The following is a 15,300-nucleotide window of genomic DNA, read 5'->3' as shown; positions in this document are numbered from 1 at the left end:
GCTTGCTATATGTTCCAGTAGTTCATGTCTTAACTTCACGGAATTAAAACCTGCAAACTCATCTTAAAAATTGCTCACACGAAAATATCCCCTTTACAGTAATGTTTGCTTGTCGTGACACAAAGAGCTATGTTTTCAGGGAGCCTTGGGAGGCTGAATGGGCAGCTCTGATTGTCCCTGTTGCATAAAAAAAGTTGAAATCAAACATTAAAGGACAAGTTTGCCTTCATAGACATGTGGGTTGAGTGAATGCAGAAATATTAGTAGAACACATGAATGAGAGTTTGAGGAAAATCGGACAATCCGTTCAAAAGTTGTACGCATGCGACATCATACACTGTAGTAGTCTTCTCTTCCAGCAGTGACTGCGCAGATACTTAAAATATTCATAACTTTTGAATGGATTGTCCAGTTTTCCTCACACTTTCACTGATGTGTTCTACTAATACTGCTGCATTCTCTCAATCCTTATGTATATGAAGGTGGACTTGTCCTTTAAGTCAGAATACTCAATTCTGATTGGCTGACGCCCAACTTATATTTCATTTTCTGCCATATGTTTGGTTGCATCTTTTTTATGAAACAGAATCAAGAAATCTTAAAATTCATTAATAAAACAAACTGTCAGACTAATTCAAACCAATCACTGCTGAAGGCCCCGTGATTTTTTTTTTTAATGAATTAGACTGACTAAAAATTATTATTTTTTCTTTTAGCCGATTCTTTTACAATTTCATCTCATATTTTTTACCATGACAAAGTTACCCTTTGATACACCTCACGTAGCACTGAAACTGCATTTAGCACAAGAACGAGTTTGAGGTCATAAATAGCAACATTTGTATCAGCTTCAAAAATACCACTTAAGTGGGCAATGATCTTGCCAAGCCCACGAAATATCATTAATTTTGGGGTGACACGTATTGAAAAGCTCTTCCATACATTGTAGGATGCCAGAGTTTTTCAAACATGCAATTTCTATACAAAAACCCTGCACTGAATGCAGTGGCTCGCATTCGGCTAGGTATTTATACTGGATTACCCAGGTCATGAATACATCAATTGTGGCAGATTAAAAGGCAGGATCTCAGCACTTCTTGTCGATAGAGACGCTTCTCACCTCAGCGGGATGCCGGCATTGTTCGTGAAAGACATCTACAGCTATAATCGGGTGAAAATGTACGATATGACAAACAACGTTCGTAACCCAGTTCAATTGTCCAACACTGCAGGTTGTGAGCAGTTCCCAGTACATTTAGTTCCTCTCAATAGACATTTAAAACTGGGAAAAAATTGAAGTTTGTTGCATTATATTTTTTCATTCTGCACTAGCAATGAATGCAATAACTTTTTGATAATCTGGTTGGCCTTCTTTCTGCAAAACAATATACCATGAACACATCTACCACCTATGTGGTGCTCTCATCACAGATCTTATAATGGGCACTGATCATGAACAGTAAGCTGTCTCTGTGCTGTGGTATGGGACATTGTCTGTACCTTACTCCATGAAATACCCATGACAAGCATGTCCTCATTAGTTCAACATTGATGACACAGCCAAATAACTTCAGATTTTGGTAATTAGCTGATAGGTTCCATTGACTTTCCTGGATCAAAATAAAATTACTTACAAAATTACCTGCAGCTCAAATTTGATTGGATTGGATTGGCTCATGAAGATGAAAAAAAAAATAGGACAGAAGAAAAGAGGATGTTTGAGCCATTTGCTGGTTCACACATTTTGTTTAAATTAATCCTCCGAGATAATTCTATAAGTTTTTCTCACTTAAAAGTCTTTTTTTTTTGAAAGAAATTGATATTTGTGTTTTCAAATGCTTTTATAAATATCTAGTAGGGTCAATAAAATTTGTTTGTTTGTTTGTTTGTTTTTGGTGGCAATCACCATTATGGAGTCAAAAGAAGCAAGAAAATATTGCAAAGTAGATGCCAGGAAAATGTTTTGATCCCTTCTTCCCTGATGCCAAAATAGGGTTAACTTGGCTGAAAGCTTGTACTGCATCAGGACCAGTTAGCACTGGTTGAACTTCATCTGACTAGGGCATACTCACATCAGCTTTTCTTTAACACATAACACAAATACCCAAATCTTGGCCCAAAGAGCTTGGATTACCACATTCTAGCTCCAAGCGCATATATGCAACCACAAGTCACTGACACGTTGTGTGATGTTTGTCACAAGGCATGACAACCAGCTATCAAAATGTGAACCCTCGATCAATCATTACCTGCAAGTTTGTCAAAATACAGGAAAAATATGAGATGATTTTTTAGCTACCATCCTCTCAAGTATCACTTCAAAATGCAATACCTGACATACTTTTTCAGGGGTGTTATATCTGAAGAAGAATTTAAACCAAGGGAAGGAGGAAAATTGTTTGAATGAAAGCAGAAAAAAAGGTAAGAGCTGTAGCAAAGTAAAAATCAAACTCAGGCATTAAAGGGATGGTACAGTATTGGTGGAGATGAGAATTGGGCTTTTAAGTTTTTGCAAGATACCAAGAAAACACTTATGAAATAGTACAGAGCATACCATTTTAAGAGGAATTCAAAGTTTATTTGATTAAAATCGGGTTTGGAATGACTGAAACATCCAAAAACAAAGTAAAACAAAGCAATCATAATAAAATGTGGGTCCTACACTTTATTAGAATCGCTCTGTTTTGGATATCTCAGCCATTTCAAAACAAATTTTCATCAAATAAACGTTGAATTCCTCATGGAATTACATGCTCTTTCACATTTCATAAGAGGTTTCTCATTATCTTACGAAAAAAAAATGTAAGAAACCTGAAATTAGGTTTCAACCAAAACTATACAATCCCTTTAAGATTGCTGTGACCACATGACTATTATTATGAATCTGTATAGATATGCTACAAATGGCATTTCAAAATGGTTGCAATGGTCATAAGATTTTTGATCCAGTATCCAGTGTACATATCTAGTGGATGTGCCATCTGTATAGCATCAGGCAGCTGTTGGTTCAAGTCCATCCCCAGTACGTATGCCCTTGATTTTTATCATGGCTACTTAAATACCAAAATACTGAACAATCGGTGTTTATCAGTGTCAGTGAAGGGCAATTTGTCAAACAGTTGCAGTAAAAAATATCTGACTCAAGAATCATTAATTTGAAGATTACCAAAAAAAAAAACACTTTCTTACAATACACAAGCCCTCATGTGAAAATCATTAGTTAAAGCACCTCAAGAATAATATGTGATGAAGTTTTCAACAAGTTTCTGTGGGTTACCCTCTCATCTGTTTGTCAATGCAATACAGTATCCATTCTGAAGATCTTTTCTTGAAGACAGTATTTTCTTTTTCGCTTATATTCAAAGGCACAAACGTGTTTAATGATAGCATGCTCATTCATTCAAATGAATTAGATCTATACCTGTTTATTGTAAACAGATGAGTTAAAAAGAAAGTAGGTTGGTTATCATAATAGCACATTAACCTTTTGTGTACTTTGAGTGCTGCTTTGGCTAAGAAAACCCATAGTATTGTCAGAGATTCCTATTTTCTCAGCGGGCTGCAAGGGAGTAACTGTAAGAGTGTGAAACGATTAACGAAGGGGGTGCAGGAGGGGGTACCCCCTCCCATAGTAGGGATCTATTTTACTTTGGGATTTAATAGTAATTGCACAATTTGGTGCATATACCTATAATGTGATTTTACTTGCATAATTCTCATCTGTTCGTGATAGGGAGGATGTTTCTGAAATCATTAATTTTGAGCAATTTCCCCAAAATTCTCTTCAAGGGTGAGTGATTCTTGGTTTGTAGAATGTATAAAGTGACATGACTTTAGCAGACGACACAATTTTAAGAGATCTCTGGATTATTCAAATTCATGAAATGCTTCCGTCGAGGTGTTTTCATTGCAACTGTTTGTCAAATTGCCCTACATTGACATAAATAATGGCTACAACTAAAACACTGATCAATTCAGTGCTTATTTACGTCGCGGCATGCTATAAGGATTAGAACCAACACTTGCTGTCGGGCGGAAGCTCGGTGGTCTAGTGGAGATGACGCCTGTCCGTAGAGATCAGGAGGTCATAGGTTCGAACCCTGCTTGAGTATGTACGTCCATGATATTTTTATTATGGCTACTACTAAAACACTGATCAATTCAGTGCTTATTTACGTCGATGTAGGGCAATTTGTCAATCAGTTGCAATGAAAACACCTCGACAGAAGCATTTCATAAATTTGAATAATAAAGCAGTACCCGCTGCATGCTATAAGGATTGGAACCAACACTTGCTGATCAGTTGCTCTGGATTATCTATTTGAAATAGTAATTAGCTGTAATTTGTAAGAAACAGCCACGGAAGCCTCCTCCAGACAAACTCCTGGGAGGCACGAGAAGATTGATGCTGTGCTGGTGAGCCTGAGTTGGGTCACTGGGGCCTGAGACTTTGTAGATCTGCATTGTTCACAATGTCCAAAGTCCCTGGCACATTCAGGGTTAAGACAGTGCAGAGCAGAATTTGATAGGCAGTGCTTTCAGATATAAGGCTTCAGTGTGAACAGAGTACAGCAAAACATTTCAAAGTGTTAACTGAATAAAACAGAACTGACAAGAGTGTGAGTACATCAGGATGTGTTTTGGAAGTGCAATATTACGCTTTTGCCCCACTCTGCTTTGGTGTGAAGAGGCAAAGTGAAATGGCAAATCGATGGGCACTAACTTCAGGCACTGACTTCACTTTTCGAAGCTGACATGTGTGCATTTGCATGAAAAATGGAAGGTGCATAACCACTGAAAGCAATTTAATTTGGTTAATATCTAATATCACTTTTTGAGTGGTCAGCAATGGATACCAGTTCATTTGAGAATGCTGTCACATACAGATATGTCCTTCAAAGAGGAAATCCACAGCAAAAATATATAAACTCTTAAAGAAAGAGAGAAAAAAATTCCCTACAGAACATTCCAAAAATGACAAAAATCTGATAAGAAAAAAGGAAGAAATGACATTTTGAAATTTTGCATTTCTTCAGAAAACATTTCTTGACCTGTCTTTATAAATATTCAAATGAGCAAGTTGCTGATGTCATGCCCTCACAGTTTTTCATGTGTGTTATATATTAGATTTAGAGAAACTGTTATTTCTAGCTTATACAGGTACAAGCATATTCCCACAACAAAATATGTCAGAGATAACATTTGTTCTTGACTTTGACTTGCAAAACTTTATTTTCAAAATGTAAATCAAACATTCTATTGATTTGTCAGTCACTGACATTTGTTAGGGGTAATACTATTTTCTCCTGCTTCCTGAAGGTGTTACAAGTCGAATGCGCTTTCATTATGCCAGAAAATGAAAATGAGAAGAATTGTCTTTTTATATTTCCTTTACATTATTCCACTACATCCACTGACATCATAAACTGTTACAGCCTTCTTATTCGATGATGATGGCATCTAACCAGACCTTTGAAATTCCTGACTTTGGAATGGAACGTCTGAATTTATTCAAACTTCACTGATGGGTTCTACTAGTGCTTCCACATTCACTGAATGTGCAGATGAAATATTTTGGGTAATTCCCCTGAAGCATAGATGCGGTCCCTCATCTCATAGCCAATTGTATGAGCATCTTCCGCTCCGACCAAAATGCGACAATCAATGTTCAGTCTGAAGCAAAGCTAAATGGAGTTAAGTGTTGTGAAAGCGAAGCGAAGTGCTCTCAAGAGTATGTTTAATTCAGCTTTTTGATCTGAACGGGGCATGACCACGATAATGAAGGAAAGACATGGGGGTATGAACTTGAGATGTTAGCTGCAGTGAAAAAGATATTAACCCATTGAGGATGGGCTGATTTTGCTACAATGCACATTTCCCTAAACATTTGCCAGAGTATACTTGGGACTCGTCCTCAATGGGTTAAAGTTTCTGGAAATAGGGCCTACTACGTATGCCCTGTTTTCTTGTTGAACTGTTCCAAGTACGCTATTTGGTTTGCATTCAGTGTAGTGACAATGGTGCAGATACAGCACAGCACAGACCAGTGCATGAACTTGTAGTACACTTGTACAAATATGTTACAACCGATCACATGTTCATTTGTCACGCTCTAGATGGAAAGCAGATCTGGAAGTCACATGCGTAATATTGCGATTTATCTGCTGTGTGCATTCTCATTACAATGTACATAACATCTTGTGAAGTGTCATGCAAAGTTACAATGATAACACTCTGACCTGTGATCTTTCTTGTGAAGTTTCATCTAAATTTTGGTACAGCTGCTAGGCAACTTTCACAGTAAGTTTGCGATATTTCTAATATCATGAAATTTCTATCCCAATGAGAATGGCTCTAACATACCCTCAGAGTCATGAGTATTTGTGGATTTTCAAAGCAGCTGCTGCACATTCAGTAATACGAAGCATTATGACACAGACTGTGCCATTGGCAATGAATTCATAATCATGTTCACTGATGAAAAAGGATCTGAATATAATGTGGTGAATTCTGACAATTCGGGTTTTTTTGGGGAAAAAAAATCATTGTATTGGCATTTTTGACAGTTTATATGTTTGTAATTGACTCTGGTCACTGTTTAACTCGTTGAGGACAAGTCCTGAGTATACTCAGGCAGGCGTCTATGGGAAATGTGTGTTGTAGCAAAATCAGTCCGTCCTCAATGGGTTAATAGATGTATGCACATAGCACTATCAGGATCAGCTGTGTGTGAAGTGAGAAGTAACAAAATATTTGTGTGAATGAATGAGTGAGTGTGTGTGAGTGTCATGTGTTTGTGTCCAGAAAACTTGTTACATTTCTAGAACGCAACCCAAATATGTGATATCACACACTAATAAGAGTAGGATAACTGGTCACTGACAGTACGTATGTGCTGAATTTAAAGTTGACAGACTGTTTAAAAAAATATCCTAATCTTTATTCATCGGACAGAACTCCCCCTTTTATTGTACTATATTGATCAATGCACAAATATTAGCCACAGCTACTATAAAGGTTTCATTGACAATAAAATACATCAGTGATCATCACATTCACATTTAAGCTTGAAAGCTCATCCCTACAGCCTAAATTACAAACTTTAGAAACTGAAAAAAAAGACAGTCCTTTGTGACTGACACGCAAGACTGTGACCTCAGAGTCATCTCTCCCTCAGGGTTATTCAACTCATATCTCCTGCCCTTGGGAAAAAAATAGCAAGTGAAGATGAACTGTTTGTTGTGTCTGATGCAAACAGGCATTGTACCTGTAAGTCGTTACAGGTAGAAGGTTTAGTCTTGTTTTCAGACCATCTTCTGTTTCGCTCTGCACAAATCACATCCAATTCTTCATCACAATTTCATTGCCACTCTGTTAGGCAAATCATTTCAACCCCACGTGACTATCAAACATGAAAAGTGAACTTTGCCTAGAACAGATGGCTTTTGTCATCCATGTGCAAAGTCTGATAATTTGAATGATCATAATTCTTCAATTGAGACTAGGTGGCTGGTCGCCATGCCAAAATAGATCATGAGGATGTTGGTATCACTTTAGATAGAAATATGGTGATAAATTGTCTGAATGTTCTACCTTTGGATTAGACAAATATTGTGTTTTCTGGGATGAAGTGTGGGCTGAGAAGGAAGAGACAAACAACTCAATTCAAGCAGACGCCTCAACAGAAAATCAGTTTTCATCATTCTGGATTGAGACATGATGGAGCTTGTAACACTATTCCTACTCTTCAAAATGTCTTCAGAATTCTCAAGCATCAGTTTTGAAGTCAGGTTTGTAGTACTCATGAAAGGAAGTTATTTCTTTTGATCAGTCAATAAACAAAATGGTAATAAATTATTTACAGTAGTAATAATGATTATATTCATTTGAAAAAAGAAGGGTTTTGGTCGAGTCTATAGCTCCGAAACATAAGTAATCACTGCAAACAACTCAGCTTACCTTGTAAAAAATCTTTGGCAAGTTCTGGATGCGTATTTGGTGAACAACAAAGATCTCATAGGCCGCATTTATTGCGATTACAGTGATGCCCTGTTCCTTTGTGAAGGTTGCACAAAATGTAAAGATGGCACTCAAAATCCAGGATCTATAGCATCTTTGGATGGCAGTTACACTGTATTTCTCAGGGCATGGCAACAGCGGTGACAAATTTGGTCCAGTTTCTGAGTTTTCTGAGTTTGTCTGACGATTTAAAGAGCTCATGTAGCAGATAAACGACAGGAGCATGAAAACACAGGCGGTCACGTCCGCTCGGCCGACGACTCCAGCCACCGCCTCTGTGTGGATGGGATGCGCGGCAAACAAAACGCCCGAAAATAAGACCGCATGATTATTTTTCAGGAATTTCCTAGCGACGCTGACAAAGAGGCCAGTGGCCAGGACGTGTAGCAAGACGTTGACAAGGTGGTAGCTGAACGGGTCCAGCTCCCCCACGGCATAGTTGAGACGAAAGGAGAGCACACATAGAGGGCGGTATGACTTGTGCGAGCCGCTGTGCCTGATGGGGGTGCCCCAGAAGTCGTTGGTCAGGAGCTGGCTCAGGGGCGTGTCTGGCCTCAGATCCTGGTTCTTGATTATTGCACGTCTGCAAGAAATTGTGAAGTGAGAAAAATAAGATACGAGAAAATCTATTTCAATTTCAATTTACTTTTTTATTTCTCAATGAAAAATGCATGACATATGCTAAAACAAAATAAAAATAGATACATGATGTCCAGCTTGGATGTACAATAAAAAAGTACTAACATAGAACATGGCAGTCAATATATTTCGAAGCTATATCTAATTATTAATTAGATATAACATTCTTAAAGAAATGCTAGAGAAATATGATGGAACCTACTTAACAGCAAGCTTGTTAAGCTCATTTTATGAGTCATGAAATGAATGCTTGTGTAGTTGCTTCTATCTTGTGTCAGAAGATGTAGTACATTTTGCCTTTTGGCAAGGTTTCTACCCTCTTTAGGCAAGTTTGGTAAAGGATCTAAACTTAAAGTTCAAGCAATGCCCTTGCCTTGGCACCAATAATTCAAAAGACTGCACAGAAGGGAAAAGCTGATATCACTCTGAATATTCTCTTGCATCCCCCAAAAATGTCAAAGGACAAAACAAAATGAAGTCATCAAAGAATAGAGACATTGGAGATAGAATTCCATATTTTGTTTAAGCAGCACCAATCGCTTTAATAGAAATTAATGATATAGTCATCATCAAACTAAGCACCTATTCATCAGCAAACTAAACATGTTCAAAGAATACCTATAAAATTCTGTAATGCTAGAGCTTCAAGGTAGCATAATTGGCTAATTTCAATCTTTAAATACAACAACAATCAATACAATCCATTTGGATGGAAAATGTTACAAGAGTGGGAAGTAAAGCTTTTGGTTTATTCATTTTTTATTGCTGTCACACGATTATCAAGTTGTATTATACGTCTCTCTCTCTCTCTCTCTCTCTCTCTCTCTCTCTCTCTCTCTTATTTCTCCACCAAGAAACTAACCATTTTGAAAGTATCACAACTACAATGTATATATCTGAAAAATGAATGCACTGAAAAAAATTAACATGATAAATGTTCAGAAAAAATGGTAATATGGTAAATTTTAACGGGAATATGCAATATAAAAGATGTGTCTTAACCCCAGTAACAATGATTCAAAAGATGGTTTTAGTGAGGACCTCATTATGTGCCACATAAATGATCTCAAGCTGATATTCTCACTGTCAGTATTGTAGCATAGAGCTATGATTCTAGTTTCATTTCCGCTTCAAATTTCAGTAATCTGCTGCTCAGAGTACATTGATACGAATCAAAACAACTTTGCCTTTGAGGCATTTTTTTTTTCATGTCTTCCAGATGTCAAATGTACACATCACGTGTACACCAACCTGGATGCACATATGACCCTTCCACAGCTGGCAAAAAGTCAACATTTTTGAGAGGAAACAAAATTCCTTGATCCTGATCTACGATGCACAGCTCAGAGTGAGCTGGAGGATGTGTCAACATGGTACACATGATAAAACTCTGCTGTCAGCTGCTGGAGTTTCTTGCATTCAACACCCTGCTAAACCTATCGGACACGCCCAGACACACCCAGAACATACCCTCCCCCCCCTCCTTTCTGCATGTGTGATCTGCCATATATATATGATCATCTGAACTCACTTTCATTCCATGGTAAATTTCCCCAAATGTCGCTCTCTGGATCGCAACACTTGAGATCTTTGGTGGCATTAATACACACTAAAAAATAGGAGAGCAAATATGTACCCCTAGAGGTACAGATGCTTGTCGCTATACAAGGAACCCTAGCGGTACTTATATGTACCCCATACAGGGGTACATATAAGTACCCCTGCCTTGGGTACTTATATGTACCTCTAGGGTACAGATTGTGTACCCCTGTATGGGGTACAGATGAGTACCCCTGCATAGGGTACAGATGAGTACCTCTAGGATTCCTTGTATAGCGACAAGCATCTGTACCCTTACCGGTACATATTTGCACTCCTTTTTTCGTGTGTATGTGACTGTCTTTAAGTAAACAATACGACACACACACACAAACACGTACACAAACACGCACACAAACACGCACACAAACGCAGGCATGCAATCTATGAGAGTAAGTTTACAGCATACAACTGTATGTATAAGACATGCTAAGGTGTTTTTCCTTGATATATACAAATTACACGCTTTATTTCCTGGAAACTATAACAAAGCAAAAGCATCCACGTGTTGATATTGCACTACAAACACAGAGGACTATACATACGAATAAGGTTGTTGCATGAAAAAATAATACATACGCTGTACATGATGTAGTAGTGCACTGTACCAATATGTTGCCATTTTTGTGAATTTGTGAATCATTTTTGGTTTGCAAATTTGACAAGCAAAATTCTCATCAAGCGCTATACTGGGGTATAATATTTAGTGCATTTAAGAGGGTCTCAGTGTCAATTTACGAAAACAAAATCTTGTGACAATACCTGTGACCTTCTCATTCACAAAAATATATATGTATGCAAAGACGAACAGCTTATGCAGTACATGTACTTGAGACTGTTTATCTTTGGCACAATGTACAACAGTGTAGGTGCCTACAGGAATACATAGAATTGCACAACCAAAAAAATATGTCATAATATACACTCAAATACTAAGATTACACAGCCATGAAATCCATATATGCTCTAAATTCACATTTTCATAATTTCTCATCAATCATAAAGTTGGCTTGAAGAACACCTTTCACTTGTCCACACATTGAACATCCTACATTATCATATATCAAACGAAATATCACTTGATTTAATTTGTTGGTAAATCACTTCAGTTACTTAACTTATAGAAACAGCTGTTCATAATCTTCAAATCACAGGTAAATCTGTGACAGAAAAACACTGTAGCACTAATAGGTAAATATGGAACGAAATTTGGCATCAAAATAGCAAAATGAAATAAGTATATCAGAATTGCTCTGAATTAAGAAGGGTTTTGTTTTTGAATTTTGAAATGGCCTTTTTAATCCTTTACCTTTGAATTTCAAGAGATATGGAATAAAACTAGAAATGTTGCTATGGTAAGTGGTATGTATCCACCATAATGCATGCTTCTCCCAACAGGTCTATGTTACGTCTGGATGAGTGACGACAGTTTCACATAAGTGGCAAAATAGTAAAATGACAAATGTCACAAATGTCACAAATGTGTTGAGTGTTTACTTTCCTTAAACTAATTTTAATTGGATAATAGCTAAGAGAGAGACTTATAGTCTAAGAAAGCAGGTATTTGGGGATTGAAGAAAGTTCTTTGCTTTCATAATGCACATGAACCGATTTTATGTCCCATGTGTATATCCACTTCTTCGCAGTAACAGATACCTACTGTCAATACACTGTAAATGTCTACCTTTGCTCATCAAATTTCCTCTTACTCTGTCACGATGAAAACTACGTTCAACTTGATGCATTATAACAAAATGTACAGTGAGTTTTGATTCAACCAAAGTGATACCCCTTGCTCTTCACACAAGAAACACATTTGTATCTCTGAAAAAGTAAACAGATTATGCACCATTGACAAATGGGTAGGCCATAGATATGAATTGGATGGTGGTAGTAGACATACTGCATGTACATGTATTATTATCACACTGTTTGCACCATCAATTATATTTCAAAGTAAGATATTTCTTCCTATAGAACACAATTTCATACACTTGTGCATTTAGTGAAAGAGATTATCATCATCATGTAAAAGCACACTGGTCATATATTTTAATGCATCAAATCCATGTAGTGAGTGCTTGTTTTGCACGCTGCATAAATACAGCTTTATATCCAACTGGAGAGAAGATGTGTGAACCCGCTGAAAAGTCCCGAGTATACTGAGGCAAATGTCTATGGAAAATGCGTGTTGTATCAAACTCAAAACGTCCTCAATGGGTTAACATGGTCTTCTCTATCAGTTCACCACTGAAGAGTAACTTTTGGACGAGGATCACATAAATTAGTTTTGACCATCAGGCTAAATCTAATGGCAATCTCCTTATAGTACTCCCATCGGTTGAGGTAATCTCACTATGCACAACACCGCCCACTGGCACTGGTAAAACAGTCCAGGACTCAATCACCGTTGGACCAGTAATTTTTCAGGAATGGACCAGTAAAAATGGACAAACCTGGTTACCTACTGGTCAAACAGATGGATATGGCCAGTAAAAAAAAAAATGGGTTAGTGTGCAGCCATGTCATGCAAACCATTCAATTGTCTACTCATGTCTTGCACACCACAGGTACTATGTATATCAATCTGTTCGAACATACTATAACACACTGCTGAAATGTAATGAATGCTCTCAGGGAAATGAATAACTTACAATGTAGCTGAATATCGCTAGATCCACGCAAGGTCAACTAAAGCAAGGTTGGTTGCACTTCATAGTCATTCTAAATAAGAAAATATAGATTTAGAAACAGCAGTGGCAATTACAGGAATATTAATGAAAGTAAAGCTCATGCTCGTGTATTTGATGTAGATTACTGGGAAACATGTAAGATCCTATTGTACATAGAAGCTATGTGGAAGTTTGTGTTTTGCTTTTGTGTGAGCTTGGAGATCTAACTTCAATATAAGTAAAGAGAGGGCAGGTGTAGAACCCAAAGTAACCAAATCCTCACCCTGTTACTAGCAATGTAAAAACCTCAAGAGTGATTCAATTTTCCATTAACATCTGAACCTTTAGAATTTCTTGTCTCTCCTTTGGCTGTAACACATACACTGCAGTCAACCTATAATTTTGTATGGTAAGCACTCAGGATTAGTATCATTTTTAGTGAACTGCTTCAGTTGCCAATATTCCTGTATCAAGTTAGTAGGCTCTGCCTGCAAAGAATATGTACACTACAAACACATTATTGTCAAATTTTTCAATTGATACTGCATCTGGTGCATATGTACATGAGTACCTCAAACGGGCAAGGCAAACTATGATTTGCAATGAATTCAAGCAACATATTAAAAGATTTCCTTGCTCGTAACTATGATGGAAATCACATTTTAACCTTACAGTGTTAAGAGGCCAGAGACGTACAATCACTGTAAGCAGCAAAACAAGAACCATATTTAAGGATATTCTTATAACTTCAAGTTAACACACATGAGACATTAAAGCTCTAAATGAGAATTTGTTGCCTAAATTCAGCTGAGGTAAAAGGTTTCTGTCCTATCAATGGGCCAGAAGAAGTAAAACCACCGTGAATTTATTGGGATATAACGTTATCAACTTTCTTATCTTAAGAACGAGATGCTGGAAATATTCAAAGCAATTTCCAGAATTGACCTGAATATATGGGATATTTAAGTTGATCAATCTTTGTACCTTGAATGGTAATTACTTGGAATATCCTAATCTTGTGAGAGAGGTTTGGATGAAATATTGGTGCGCTCTTCGTGTTGGGCTATTCCAGCCCAAATGTGCACGACACAGCCAAAGTTGAAGCAATCCCTGCAGAAATGTTGGTGCAGGTGCAGAGAACTGTTCCTTCCACCTCCACGAGAAGGCCATCTGGTGCAAAAGGAATCCCACATATTACTAATAGCGACTTTCTGATTTTCTGACACAGCCACCTTTCTTGTACAAGAGTGGTTCCAGATTGCTACAGTCCGTTTGTCACATCTGGGATGATATCGCCCATTTTGATTTTCAGTGCACGTCGTTCACTACGTACTGCTACGACGTCATGGCTCCCTTTCCTCCAACAGGCTGGCGAGTGGTTGCACTAAGCGATGGCATCACTCATGTTCTGAATATAGGTGGCAATGAAATCCTTGGCAGACGCGTTTTGCGATTCAGGCCTGGGATGTACTGGAGAACATGAAAGTATGCACAATTCCTCAAAACAACGTCATTACCTCGATGTCGACAGTCAGGAGGTGAAATGGATTTGGATTTGGTCCTGCAGGTTCCTGGACAAATAGTGAGAAATGAATTTACAACAAATTTGTTAATAACAACAAACAAACTTTTCTTCACATTTTATCTAGTGCCATCAAAAGTGCAACATTCAAAAACATTATATTATCAGTTAGTTTCAACCCCGGTTGACATTGAAAATATTACTACATGTATTATCTATGCTCAAAGTAACCATCACCTTTTATATTATTTGAGGTTGATGTGAAAAAAAAGAAGAAGCAGCATAATTGCAAAACTTATCAAATTTGCTTCAATAATATCTATCAACCTTTTTTTTTTTTTTTTTTTTTTTTTTTTTTTTGGGGGGGGGGGGGGGGGGCAAATAATTAACTTACAACTCTATAAACATTTACTTTCCACAAAACATTTGGAATGTACCAAAAGCTCTTCTTATTTTGTGACAAAATATCCAATCAAATATGGACTCATTCCCTTTCAAATCATATTTCACTTTACACAAACCTGTGGTATTACAGCCAGGGTCTTCCATGATGGGTGCCCTTTTGATGAGAGTCCTTCCAGCTTCAGAGTATTGTAAGGGTGAAGAGAACCTAAGTGTGAATCTTTGGACAGGAAAAAAAAGAAAACAGGAAAAAAGGGGACAGTTTACCTTATTTGAGATAAAGGAATTGGTCACTTTATCTGATTGATAATTCATAGGAATTACCATCATGTCACATACATCCTACTGTACATATACAGTGGACTCCCGTTAATAACGAAGTCCTTGGGACCGGCAGTTTTCTTTCTTTATATCGGAATTTCGTTATAACCGAACAAAGAAACAATA

General features: G+C 37.4%; 1 protein-coding gene across 1 annotated transcript in view; it reads right to left on the bottom strand.

The window, feature by feature from the left end:
* The window catches only part of LOC139710929 (protein O-mannosyl-transferase TMTC2-like), a 128,987-nt gene that overhangs the window by 30,321 nt on the left and 83,366 nt on the right, over positions 1-15,300 (bottom strand). The window contains exon 2 of the mRNA XM_071622853.1: positions 7,960-8,602. Within this exon, the coding sequence (XP_071478954.1) occupies positions 7,960-8,602 (643 nt within the window). The remainder of the gene's footprint in view (positions 1-7,959; positions 8,603-15,300) is intronic.

Source organism: Diadema antillarum, unplaced genomic scaffold (genome assembly GCF_040938485.1).
Source record: "Diadema antillarum isolate AM-2024a unplaced genomic scaffold, OU_Dant_1.0 seq00001588_RagTag, whole genome shotgun sequence".
NCBI classification, from domain to species: Eukaryota; Metazoa; Echinodermata; class Echinoidea; order Diadematoida; family Diadematidae; genus Diadema; species Diadema antillarum.
The sequence above is the reverse complement of the archived record's forward strand: the minus strand, read 5'-3'. Positions and strand labels throughout refer to the sequence as shown.